General features: G+C 41.0%; 1 protein-coding gene across 3 annotated transcripts in view; it reads right to left on the bottom strand.

Moving 5' to 3' along the window:
* The window catches only part of LOC149224614 (hyperosmolality-gated Ca2+ permeable channel 2.3-like), a 373,352-nt gene that overhangs the window by 18,801 nt on the left and 340,803 nt on the right, over window positions 1–13,748 (bottom strand). For all 3 annotated transcript variants that reach the window (XM_089386187.1, XM_089386185.1, XM_089386186.1), the window contains one exon: window positions 12,475–12,708. In XM_089386187.1, the coding sequence (XP_089242313.1) occupies window positions 12,475–12,708 (234 nt within the window). The remainder of the gene's footprint in view (window positions 1–12,474; window positions 12,709–13,748) is intronic.

The following is a 13,748-nucleotide window of genomic DNA, read 5'->3' as shown; positions in this document are numbered from 1 at the left end:
AATCTCAGTCGTTGATTCATCAACAGGAAAAGTATAAGAGAAGACTTGAGAGTCATTTGGAGATATACCGGGCAAATGCTCAGTATCCCGAAGGAAATCGATTCTCAAGGAGGAGTTCGATTTCAGAGAGAGAGTTTGCAGGGTGAAGGAAGAGGGGTATCAACAATAGTCAATGAATGAGGAGGAGGTGACGCAAGGCATTCGAGAGACAGTGCAGAGGGAAGAACAAGGAGTCGACACCATTGGAGACGCAATTTTTCAGCAGGCTGACGCAGACTGACATGTTGATTTTTCGTAGCATCGGATGTGCTCTAGCCTTGAAATTTGGAGGAGAGGCTAACGCACATGAGATCTCCAAGACCCAGAAATCGTTTTGAGAAATTCCACCCGTATGAGAAGTTATTAAAATAATTAATATTTTTAATGGGTTCCTAAGTCAAACTTAGGAAAATAAAAATAACAATGGGTATTAATAAAGATAAGGGTGAGAAGCTTCTAAGAGACGATGATCAAGTCTGTTTTAATCTTAGCCGTTGATTAGGGACTTAATCTCGGCCATTGATTTGTTAACATGAAAAGTATAAGAGAAGACTTGAGGATCATTTGGAGAGACACCGACAAATAATCGGTATCTCAAGGAAAATCGATTCTCAAGTAGAGGAGATCGATTTCAGAGGGAGAGTTGTAGGGTGGAGGAAGAGGAGGGCATCAACAATAGGCAGCGACAGAGGAGGTGATGCAGGGACAATGGGAGACAGCGCAGAGAGAGGTGCAGTACAGAGGAGAGACACAGAGCCTAAGCAGGCTGACGCAGAGGGACGCAGAGCCACGTTGGGCCACGCAGAGTGACGCAGGGGTGACACAGAGGTGGGAGTAGGGTCTCCAAAGTGTCAGAAGGTCTCAAGGGGAAAGTATCAGGTGTTTTCTTTCAATTTCTTTGTAAAATCATTCCTTGTAAAAGAAATCGCTGCTGAAGATTAATAAAGCCCTCATCTGTTGCACCGATTTTCCCACATTAGGTTTTTCCGGGGACAATTGTCCAAAAATCACTGTGTTGATGTGATTGGTTCTTGTGCATATATTTTTCTCTGGGTAATTTTGTGATAACTACAATAGAATTTATTTTAATATTTACTAAAGGGATTTCATAAATAAGTTATTAACTGCAATAGAATTAATTTTAATATTTACTAAAGGGATTTCATAAATAAGTTATTGTGAATAATAAGTAGGTGAAATAAATAAGTTGTTGTAGTGGTAGAATTTCAAGTTAGAAATTTTCACACGGTATCAGAGGAGAGATTTGACAACAGGAGAGGAAAATCGACTATGGGCCAAGAACATGATGCAGAGGCATCCACTCAAGGGGACTTGCGTAGATATCCAGAAGAATGCACAAGGGACATAAATTACGATTATTCTATGTTAGCTTCCTGATTGGAAGAAGAAGTTGCTTTCTTAACAAGCTTTGCCTCCTCGGAGGTTTGGTATATAGACAGTGAAGCTTCCTAACATATGACAGGAATCCGAAAATGTTTTTTAGATTATCAGGAAGAAAGAATGAATTTTCAGATCACCATGGGAAATAAGGCAAAGTGTACCCTAGTAGGAAGAGGTACTATAATTTTTCAAACCGAAGCAGGAGAGTGGCTTTGAGCAACCAATGTGCTGCATGTGCCAGGATTGGGGATGAACTTACTTTCCGTATCTCAACTTCAGAACAAGGTCTATGATGTTTTCTTCATTAAGGAGAAAGTATATGTCAAACACCCGAGTTGGAAAAATAAGGCCTAGATTGGAATCAGAAGTAACAGGTTGTACAGGTTGCAGCTAAAATCACCAATGGCATTGATAGGCAGTAATGGAGACAAAGATTTAAATGAACTATGACACAAGAGGATGGGACACTTACACCATGGGGCTCTGAGAATTCTCAGGAAAACAGTATCAAGAGTACCAGAACTAAGTATTGAACGAGATGATGTATGCAGAGGGTGCACTTTGGGCAAGTATGCCAAAGCATTGCAGCTAGAATCACCAATGGCATTGATAGGCAGTAATGGAGACAACGATTTAAATGAACTATGGCACAAGAGGATGGGACACTTACACCATGGGGCTCTGAGAATTCTCAGGAAAACAGTATCAAGAGTACCAGAACTAAGTATTGAACGAGATGATGTATGCAGAGGGTGCACTCTAGGCAAGTATGCCAAAGCAACGTTTTCCAGAAGTAACAATAGGGCTAAGAGTGTGCTAGGATTGATACACTCAGATATCTATGGACCGATGTCCACAAAATCTCTTAGTGATGCCGAATACTTCGTCACCTTCATCGATGACCATTCCAAGAAGACTTGGATCTACTTTCTGAAAACCAAGGATGAGGATTTTGGTCGATTCAAAGAATTCAAGGCTCTAGTAGAGAATCTAACGGGAAAGAAGATAAAATTGTTGTGATCAGACAATGGTGGAGAGTATGTTGACAGAGACTTCAATGATTTTTGTGCTAAGGAAGGCATCAGAAGAGAGTGGACAAATCCCTACAATTCGGAGAAGAATGGAGTAGCACAAAGAAAAAACATGACTATTGTGGAAGCAGCTAGGGCAATGTTGTATGATCAGGATATGCCTAAATTCATGAGGGCAGAAGCATACAACACGACAGTTTATGTCCAGAACAGGACTCCTCACAGGGCATTGGGAAAGATCACTTCGGAGAAGGTCTTCATCAAGAAGACACCTAAAGTCAGTGATTTCAGGATATTTGGGAGTTTAGTGTATTGCCGTATACCCGAAGAGAAGAGAAAGAAAATAGATCAAAATGATGAGAAAGGATATCTTGTGTGATATAGCGAGAATGTTAAGGCATATAGCGTCTATCTTCCAGGGAGTAGGAAGGTAGTAGTTCAACGAGATGTAAAGTTCATGGAGGATAGAGCTTTCAGGAAATCCTGAGAAATGCCTTCCGAGGAGCAGTTGGAAGATGAGCTGTTGGTCAAACCACTTCAACCAACGGAAACTAGTACCAACAATTCTCCTACAGACAAAGCTACAAAACAAGAGGAATCTCAAGAAGAGGAAGAGTTGATAGAGGTGCCTACTACCCGTGGAAGAACGAGCCAAGAACTTCGACAGATTCTACGGGATATAGAAGACTTCATTGGTGCACTCAAGAATAGTAAAAGGGAGCGAAGACAACCAAACAAATACCAGGCCTTAGTAGCTCAGGTTGGGGAACCTTCTAGTTTTCAGGAGGCCGTTCAGCATCAAGTATGGGTGGATGCCATGGTAGAGGAATACAACTCTATAATGGTCAATGATGTTTGGGAAGTGGTACCTAGGCCTCAGGACAAATCAGTGGTAGGTTCGAGATGGATCTACAAGGTCAAATATGTTGCAGACAATAGTGTGGAGAAATACAAAGGCAGGTTTGTGGCTAAGAGGTACGCTCAGAAGGAAGGGATAGACTACGAAGAAACTTTCGCCCCAGTAGCTAGGTATACTTCTATTAGAATCGTGATATCTCTTACAGTACAGATGGGGTGGGAGATTCATCAAATGGATGTTAAGACGACATTCTTGAACGGGGTAATAGAATAGGAAGTATACATTGAACAACCAGAAGGTTTTGAGACACATGAGAATAATCTCATGTATCCAGATTAAAGAAAGCCTTGTATGGGCTTAAACAGGCACCTAAGGCATGGTACAGTTGAATTGATGGCTATTTGCAGAAGATGGGGTTCGTCAAGAGTGATGCAGACCCTAATCTCTACTATCTGATTGTAGAGAATGAGCTTCTAATCCTAGTGTTATATGTGGATGATCTCTTCTTGACAGGATCATCCAGGCTCATCAAAGACTGCAAGAAGAACCTAGCCACAGAATTCAACATGAAGAATTTGGGACAGATGCATTATTTCCTGGGGTTGGAAGTTTGGCAATAGAAGGGTGAGATCTTCCTTGGACAAAGGAGATATGTTATAGAAATCTTGAAGAGATTCAAGATGTAGGACTGTAGACCTATGGCTACTCCAATGATCACCAACTAGAAGAAGATTGATGCATCAGAAGATAAAGACATTGACCCCACCTTGTACAAACAACTTATAGGGTCCCTGATGTATCTGGTCAATACCAGGCCAGACATTTGTTACACTGTCAACACCCTCAGTCAGTTCATGGAGGAACTTAAGAGGGCACACTGGGCAACAACCAAACATGTTCTCAAGTATATACAAGGAATAGTCGAACATGGACTATTGTACACCAAAGGCAATGACATTAGGCTGAGTGGGTTCACTGACGCAGATTGGGCTGGAAGTTCAGTAGATCAGAAAAGTACATCTGGGTACTGATTCAAAATTGGATCAAGAATGACCTCTTGGTGTAGTAGGAAACATAAATCTGTGGCTCTAAGCTCAGCTGAAGCAGAATATATGGCAACTAGCACAACTTCGTGTGAAGCCATATGGCTTAGGAAATTGCTTGTGAATCTATTCAGGAGAAGGATGGAAGCGACCAAGATCATGTGTGATAATCAAAGTTGCATCAAACTCTCTGAGAATCCAGTATTTCATGATCGGTCGAAGCACATTGATATCTGCTGTCACTTTATCAGAGATTGTGTCCAACAAGGGGCAGTACAATTGAGATACACTCCTACAAGAGAACAGGTGGCAGACATCCTCACCAAGGCTCTAGGAAGAACAAAGTTTGTTTATTTTAGGGAGAAGATGGGGATTGTAAAGAATCCATTTTAGCAGCAAAAATGGATAAGTGTTAGGAGTTGCAGTGCAACAGTTAGCAGTGGCAATGCTATGGGCAGCATGATGTAGCATGTTGAGATGGAGCTACAGTACATGTGTGACAGTGGCAGTGTGATGGGCAGCGATACAGGAAGCAACAATGCAAGGGATGTGAGACAGCAGGCCAAGCATCAACATAGGTACCGATACGGAATATCAGTGCGATGTTCCTATAGTGAAACATTGCCAAAGCACATTCTTCGCTAAGAGGGAGTGTTGATTTTTGGTAGCATCGGATGTGCTCTACCCTTGAAATTTGGAGGAGAGGCTAAGGCACATGAGATCTCTAAGACCCAGAAATCGTTTTGAGAATTTCCACCCAGCTGAGGAGTTATTAAAATAATTAATATTTTTAATGGGTTCCTAAGTCTAAACTTAGGAAAATAAAAATATTGATGAGTATTAATAAAGATAAGGGTGAAAAGCTTCTAGGAGACAAGGGTCAAGTCTGTTTTAATCTTAGCCGTTGATTAGGGACTTAATCTCGGCCGTTGATTTGTCAATAGGAAAAGTATAAGAGAAGACTTGAGGATCATTTGGAGAGACACCGACAAAGACTCGGTATCTCAAGGAAAATCGATTCTCAAGTAGAGGAGATCGATTTTAGAGGGAGAGTTGCAGGGTGGAGGAAGAGGAGGGCATTAGCAGCTGGCAAAGATAGAGGAGGAGGTAATGCAGGGACAGTGGGAGATAGTGCAGAGAGAGACGTAGTCTAGAGGAGAGACGCAGAGTCTACGCAGGTTGACGGCGGACGCAGAGCCACTTAGAGCCACGCTGGGCCACGCAGAGTGATGCCGGGGTGACGCAGAAGTGGGAGTAGGGTCTCCAAAGTGTTAGAAGGTCTCAAGGGGAAGTCTTAGGTGTTTTCTTTCAGTTTCTCTGTAAAATCATTCCTTGTAAAAGCAATCGTTGTTGAAGGTTAATAAAGCCCTCATTTGCTGCACCAGTTTTCCCAGATTGGGTTTTTCTGGGTACAATTGTCCAAAAATCACTGTCTTGATGTGATTGGTTCTTGTGCATATATTTTTCTCTAGGTAGTTGTGTGATAACTGCAGTAGAATTTATTTTAATATTTACTAAAGGGATTTCGTAAATAACTTATTGTGAATAATAAGTAGGTGAAATAAATCAGTTGTTATAGTAGTAGAATTTCAGGTTAGAAATTTTCACATGACGCAAAAGTGGTGCAGAGGTGGGAGAAGGGTCTATAGGGTGTCAAAACTTCTCCAGGAGGTGGAGAAACTTTGTCTCAGGTGTTTTCTCTCAGAAGTGTCTCAGTTGTCTGTGAATTCATACCTTGTAAAGCGATTGTTGCTTTAGATTAATAAAACCCTCATTTGCTACACCGGTTTTCCCACATTGGGTTTTTTTGGGGACAATTGTCTAATAACAACTGTGTTGATGTGATTGATTCTTGTGCTTGTATATCACTGTTATTTTCTCTATGTAATTATGTGATAACTGCAGTTGAATTTATTTTAATGTTTACTGAAGGGTTTCGTAAATAACTTATTGTGAGAAATAAGTAGGTGAAATAAATTTAGTTATTGCAATAGAATTTTGTATTAGAAATTCTCACCCAATGTGGCATGCTCAAAGTTGCTATAGAAGATGGGATATGATGGCCAAAGGCTTTGCAAACATTCCCAGTCCTATTGGGGTGAACTTTAGATTGCAACATGTTGGTTTAGAAAACTGTGGTAGTAAGGTAGATAAGGGTGAATGTTCCAAGAAAACCTCAAGGAATGTGCAATCCTCAAGGATCATCTTTGTGAAGACTCAGGATGAAAAAGGCCCAACAACTCCAAGTGTAACATAGATCTTGAAGAATAATAAGAAGCCTTATGCAAGCTCTAAAGAGACAACCAAAGGAATAAACAAGCATAGTAGCAACACCAAAAGGTTTCTAAAGAAGCATCAAGTTTATTGCTTTTGTTGCAAAAAAAGGGGTCATAAGGCACAACAATGTTGGTATTCATTTCCTTGCTCCTTTTGTGGATTAAACAATCACTGTGATTTAGTGTTGAAGGAAGCAATATACCACCAAAGACCTTGAACGTTTTTGGAAGAAGAGAGGCAAAAAGAACCATTCTCCCCACCAAAAAGAATGATGGAGGTTGAAGCATACAGGGAAAGCCAATGTTGTCCGTGGATATTATGGGAAGAATTTATGTACTCGTTGCAAGATCATTGGGAGGAGAAGTTTGAATATTTCACCCTCAAATTCACCCCAAGAACCTCTTGTCCACTAATCTATCATGGAGGGATTTTTGAAGTACATTTGATTTTATTTTTTGGATTTGGACTAGTATCAAGTCGTGTTTTAAAAATTGGAATGTGCATGTTGAGTTTTATAGCATTAGATGGGCTCTTGCCTCGAGATTTTGCATAGAGGCTAAGACACATGCATTATCCAATACCCAAAAATCGTTTGGGAAAATTCCACCTAGAGATGATTTAATTAAAATAATAAACTTTTTAAAATGGTTCCCTAAGTCTAAACTTAGGAAATCTGGTTAATTAAATAAGGTGTGAATCTTCTAGAAGAAGACGAGGATCAACTCCCAATTAATCTTAACCCTCAATTATGTTTTAATCTTGGCCATTGGAGTTCCAATGAGAGATTATAAGGAGGAGTTCGATGGGCACTTGGAGAACACATCGAGTGAGAGAGATCAGAGATCGAATTTCTCAAGAGTAGTAGCGTTGAGTTGACGGAGAGAGATAAAGTGATCTTCTTGCAGTGAGGGGTAGGGACAGTAGTCCGGAGGAGAGTTTTCCAGATCTAGAGAGTGCAAGGCAGAGGAGGCATAGAGCAGTTCAGAGTGGCAACGCAAAGCTTCAGAGGGAGTTCGAAATTCAACTAGGAGAGTCGAGATCTAGTGCCAGAAGTCGAGGTGTGAAACCGGAGGGCCAGAGGGTTGAATTTCTAGACAACAGGAGATCAGAGGAGGAGGTGGCGCAAATCCCTGAGAGTGTGACACAGTTCTGTGTAGGATTGACGTAGAGGCTGCGTGGGTCTTGCCTTCCAGTTCCTGATCAATGTCGGATCTCCAGAAATAGTGTGAGATTTTTCTCACTAACTCTTTACCAGTTTTTTTCTGTATCAGATAGCTAGTTTGGGCATCCAACGATTTGTACATAGATTACTACTGCATAATAATAAAAACCCTCAACTGTTGCATCGGTTTTTCCACATTGGGTTTTTCCGGGGACAATTGTCAAAAAACAATAGTGTATATGTGTATGTTTATTTCTCTCCAGTGCAGTGTTTAGTTTCCACAATATTTTATTTTATGTACGCTGCAATGTATGTATTTCAATATTTGCCGTAGAAAATTGCAAGTAATTTGTTCAAGTAATTTAACAAACAGGAGAAATATCATCAATTTGCTGTAGTAAGAATCGGGTCACCAATTTTTCACATGGTATCAGAGCACAGATCATAAGCTGGAGAGCTCAACACAGAAGGAAGGAGGCAATTTGAATTTATGCGTAGGTAGTAGATCGAAACCCTCAGGGGCAGCGTATTCCCTTGGCCAGAAGGGTCAGCTTTTCGTGGGAATTTTTCCTCCGAGTGAGTCGACATAGAATAAAATTTCCCAGATCAAAGAGTACCAAAGGCAGAAGGAGTAGCAACAGTTTCCTTGCAGAGCAAATCTTCAGCTGGGACGCAGTTATTTTGCAGCAATTGTTGGCAGAATGGCATCAGAAGGAGAGAAGAGCACATATTGAGGGAATTCCTTCCTCGGAGGACTTCTAGGTAAGAAGTCTGAATTTTCTTAGCAGAGCATATCTTCAGCTAGGACACAGTTATTTTGCAGGGATTACTGGCAGAATGGCATCAGAAGGAGAGAAGAGCACATACTGAGGGAATTCCTTCCTCAGAGGACTTCTAGGCAACGAGTTCGAATTTTCTTAGCAGAGCAGCAATCACTGTGTGTGGGGTTTCACTCCATAAGGGAGTGTGAATATCTGGGTAGTAGTTGTGCATAGGAGAAGAGGGAGAAGTTCGATTTTTTTAGGAGAGATGGCATTAACTGGGTTGAGAGATCAAGATTGGTTGGACAGAGCCTCCAACTATGTGACCTGGAAGGCTAGGATTTCCTTCCTTCTAGATGAACATAATCTCAAAACTTATGTCGATACCAAGTTGTATCCGTCGATGCAGATCCACTCAAGAAGTACAAGGCTGAGATGGTGAGAGCTAAGAGGATCATTCTCGACGGGGTTCGAGATCATGTGGTATCCCATATAGTTGACAACGATCTTGCCCAACAGATGTGGGAAGCATTAACTATGCTGTACGAAGGATCTTCCTAGCAACGGAAGATGTACTTAGAGGAGAAGCTAAGATGCACGCAGATGCAGAAAGGGGAATGGGTGGACCCCTTCCTTACGAAGCTTCAAGATGTCTGGGAACAACTGGCTTTAGCAGGGTCAGCATTCTAGCCCTCAAAGTTTGTACGATTAGCGTTGAATAGCGTTTTCGAAGAATGGCAAGTTTTTGTCTAGAGTATCCCAGGCAGAGAGAAACTACCAGATTGGGAACATGTGTTGGCTTGATCTGCAGCAGGAGGAGATGAGGCGTGATCTGGTGAAGGCCACAATCAGTGGCAGTAGCAGAAATGGGACAAAGTAGGTGAAGGAAGAGGAGGACGTGACCCTTGCATCAAAGGGGCAGCAACAACAACGTAGAAGAAAAAAGGATATTTCAAAGATCAAGTGCTTCAGGTGTGGCAAATTGGGCCACTACAACACTTAGTGTCCTCCCAGAAAGAAGGGCAAGGAGGAGAAGCAAGATCAGTAAGTTGCATCTGTTGAGATCGACAAATTGCCCTCCAGACTGGAGGAAGAGTTTGCCATGATTGTCGAGATGCCTCCAGGGGTGAGGTGGGGTGATATGGAGTTGTAGCCCCAGAGAGCTACATGATAGGCATGATCGTTGAGGAGTCCACCTCTTGTATCAAGACCTTTCTAAGGGAGCCCATAGACAACAGTAGCAGGATGGACCAATGTCAGTTGATGCAGTCAGGTCCCAAAGTGACATATGCAGTGGCTAGTGGCAGTCAGATATTGAGCAACGCAAAGCAGAGTTGGCAACAGTGCAGATGGCACAGTGCAAAGTCAGCCACAACACAGAGGCTTCAGTGACAGAATAGAGACTAGCAGCAGTGAGATCTTGGACAACAGATGCATAATACTGAACACAAATAGTTCAGTATTTTGGATGTTTTTCCGTTGCAGATGTTGCAGTTGCAGTGCAACAGATGGAGAGAGGGTTGCAGTGCAGATTCAGTAGTTGACAACAATTCAACAGGGTCAACAGCAACACAGATGCAACTCATATCAAAGTTGCACAGTAATTGGTGGGTAGTGGGGCCATACATCAGTAACGCAGGAGGAGATGGTGCAGAGACAAACTCCAGAGTGATGCTTTAGTGGGTTGCAACACTAGAGCACATTCCTCGCTAAGAGGGAGTGTTGATTTCTGTAGCATCGGATGTGCTTTTGCCTTAAGATTTTGTAGAGAGGCTAAGACACATGCATTCTCCAATACCCAGAAATCGTTTGGGAAAATTCTAGTTAGAGATGATTTAATTAAAATAATTAACTTTTTAAAATGGTTCCCTAAGTCTAAACTTAGGAAATATGGTTAATTAAAACAGGGGTGAATCTTCTAGAAGAAGACTAGGATCAACTCCCAGTTAATCTTAGCCCTCAATTATGTTTTAATCTTGGCCGTTGGAGCTCCAACGAGAGATTACAAGGAGTTCGATGGGCACTTGGAGAACACATCGAGTGAGAGAGATCAGAGATCGAATTTCTCAAGAGTAGCAGAGTTGAGTTGCTGGAGAGAGATCAAGTGATCTTCTTGCAGTGAGGGGTAGGGAAGTAGTCCGGAGGAGAGTTTTCCAGATCCGGAGGGTGCAAGGCAAAGAAGGCATAGAGCAGTTTAGAGAGGCAGCGTAGTGCCACACAGAGGCAATGCAAAGCTTCAGAGGGAGTTCCACATTCAGCGGGGAGAGTCGAGATCTAGTGCCAGAAGACAGGGTGTGAGACCGGAGGGCCAGAGGGTCGAATTTCCAAACAGCGAGAGATCAGAGGAGGAGGTGACGCAGATCCCAAAGAGTGTGACGCAGTTCTGTGTAGGATTGATGCAAAGGCAGTGTGGGTCTTGCCTTCTAGTTCCTGATCAGTGTCAGATCTCCAGAAACAGTGTGAGATTTTTCTCACTAACTCTTTGCCAGTGTTTCTCTATATCATATAGCCAATTTGAGCATCCAATGATTTGTACTTAGATTACAACTGCATAATAATAAAAACCCTTAGCTACTGCACCGGTCTTCCCACATTGGGTTTTCCTGGGAACGATTGTCCAAAAACAACAGTGTATATGTGTGTGTCTATTTCTCTCCAGTGCAGTGTTTAGTTTCCACAGTATTTTATTTTGTGTAGGCTGCAGTGTATGTATTTCAATATTTGCCGTAGAAAACTACAAGTAATTTAACAAAAAGGAGAAATATCATCAGTTTGCTGCAGTAGGAATGGGTCACTGATTTTTCACAGTGCAGTCTCAAAAGGAAGATCCTGAAAGTGGTCAAAACATGGAAAAAGATATTTTATGAAGACTGGATGAAGTAGCAATCAAGCAGTAAAAGCTTGGTTTTCATGATGACTCTCAGCGATACAAGCTTGGTTTTTCTCTCTAGTTTGAAATTTTGAAAGGAAACCCTTGTGTACTGTGTATGAAATGTTGTGCTGCGTGGTTCATATTAGTATTCTTGAATACACTAGAAGAACAACATTCAGATACATAGGATGCTGTTTGAAATAATTTTACTTGAAAAGGAATCCAATTTGAATTCCTTCAGGGGATTCTGACTCAATCACTGGATTTGGATCACTAACAGTTTTGACTACTGGAATGGATGATACTATCATAGTTTAGCAGTCAAAGCCAGATTACATCTATGGGACTGCAATGGATTAAATGTTATTAGGCAGAGAAGATGGTGAAATATGCCCCTTGGAGCTGCAGGGTAAGAGTTTTTTGGCAATGGATTACAGCAGATAAGTATATTAACGTCCAATAAATGAACAAAAATAGGTTGGGGGGACTAAATGAGTTTTCTAAACTTTTCATTGGCCCACATTTGTGGAACAGGGCAATTCTAGGCAACATATGAATGTTGGATTAGATGGTAGGGTATTTTGGAGTACCATAGGGCTCACACAAATTTATTTCTTGTGGATAAGGTTAGGCAACTTGCAGAGAGGTCTCCTCCAAACATTTCTTTTGTGGGGATTTTGCTGGGAGCTTATCAGCCTTCAAAGCTGAATTAGCTGCACAGATTACAGCTAGGATAGATGTCTTTAGGAAGGATATTTTTTCTTTATAGATTGGGGCTGAAGTTAACATTTGGCCCTTCTCACCTAAGTCGGGAGAGGAGGAGGCTGCATTGGCTGCTCCTTAGTTTCTTGATGTAAAACCTGATGTAAGCTTATAGATAATTTATGTAAAACAAGATAGATTTTCCTTAAAAAAAATGTTCATATTAGAAAATCAATGATTTGGTATCCACAACTTCATATGCAAAAATGCACGCACTTCTGTACTCATGACTATATGGGAAAACAAGCATATGTAAGAGAGAATTACCTCTGCAGGGTATCTGTTGAATACAGGCAAAAAACGTTTCCTGCAGTAGTCGTTGAATAAAAGAGTAATCACAGTCGTTGGTATTACCCAGCCAGAAGCAAAGGGAAGCTTCTTTACTCCAAATATTCCTATTGCAATTATTTGCATGAAAACCAGAGAAAATATTGTACAGTTGTGCACGATTGGCCAAAACTGGCCAGCAGTCTCAAATCTAGGTGAGTATACCTTCAACAGCTGTGTAATCCAAAAAAGTCAGTAAGCATATACTACTCTTTAATCTTTATACGGCAGTGATGATGGAAATTTAAATTCAAATTAAATGGGCTTCAAATATGACAGAGTGGAATACTCATATAAAGAACTCACTGTACAAGACTATCTAGCAAAGACTATGATTTAGTATGAAGAAGAGAAATTACAATGCATTGACATACATATCCCAGTTAAGTGCCGAATATTTATTAGACTAGCCTAAAATTCTCTATAGATTTATAACTACATTATCCATCAATAAGATTGAGGTATCAACAAAAAGGCACTTGAAGGTTCATTACATCTAAGAATTGTGTTGCAAAAATTTGCATTAATTCTACTCAACCCAGAGAATGGAAGCAGGATTGCATGTATTATAATTTATGGCAGCAAAGATGATTAAATGCAGAAGACAGAGGAAAAGATACAGGGAAGAAATATGTGAAAACAAAGAACAGTTCAGTAAGAGGAGTGGAAGCAAAGTCTCTTGGTTCAATGTAGGAAGATAGCTTTTGCATGCTTACTAAAGGGGAACCCATTTTGGAGGAAGGAAATTCTCCCAGCCTCTAATTAATGCCTACTGGGAAGTGTTACTGTTCAAACTAGTAGGGGTCCTAGGAGGGGTTCCTATAGAGTGACTATTAGGTCAAGTGGCAACAATGGAGCAATAGCTCACTGTCACCTATGCTAAAGCTCCATGCTCTTTACAGACTTTCACCGATGGGAGGTGTTGATTTGGGGTAGCATCGAATGTGCTCTAGCCATGAAAATTGGTGGAGAGGCTAAAACACATGACATCTCCAAGACCCAGAAATGGTTTGGGCAGATTCTAACCGGTTTGGGAGATATTAAAATAATTAATATTTTTAATGGAGTTCTAAAGTCTAAACTTAGGAAAAATAAAATATTAATGGGCATTAATATAAAACTGGTTTAGAAGGTTCCAAAAGTCATGGATCAAGCGAAATCTAATCTTAGCCGTTGATTAGAGATTTAATCTCGACCGTTGAAGAACCAACATG

This window comes from Pinus tabuliformis, chromosome Q (genome assembly GCF_031772625.1).
Source record: "Pinus tabuliformis cultivar Carrire ecotype Pingquan chromosome Q, CPIR1, whole genome shotgun sequence".
Taxonomy (NCBI): Eukaryota; Viridiplantae; Streptophyta; class Pinopsida; order Pinales; family Pinaceae; genus Pinus; species Pinus tabuliformis.
Note: the sequence above shows the minus strand (reverse complement) of the source record. Positions and strands in the feature narration are given on the sequence as shown.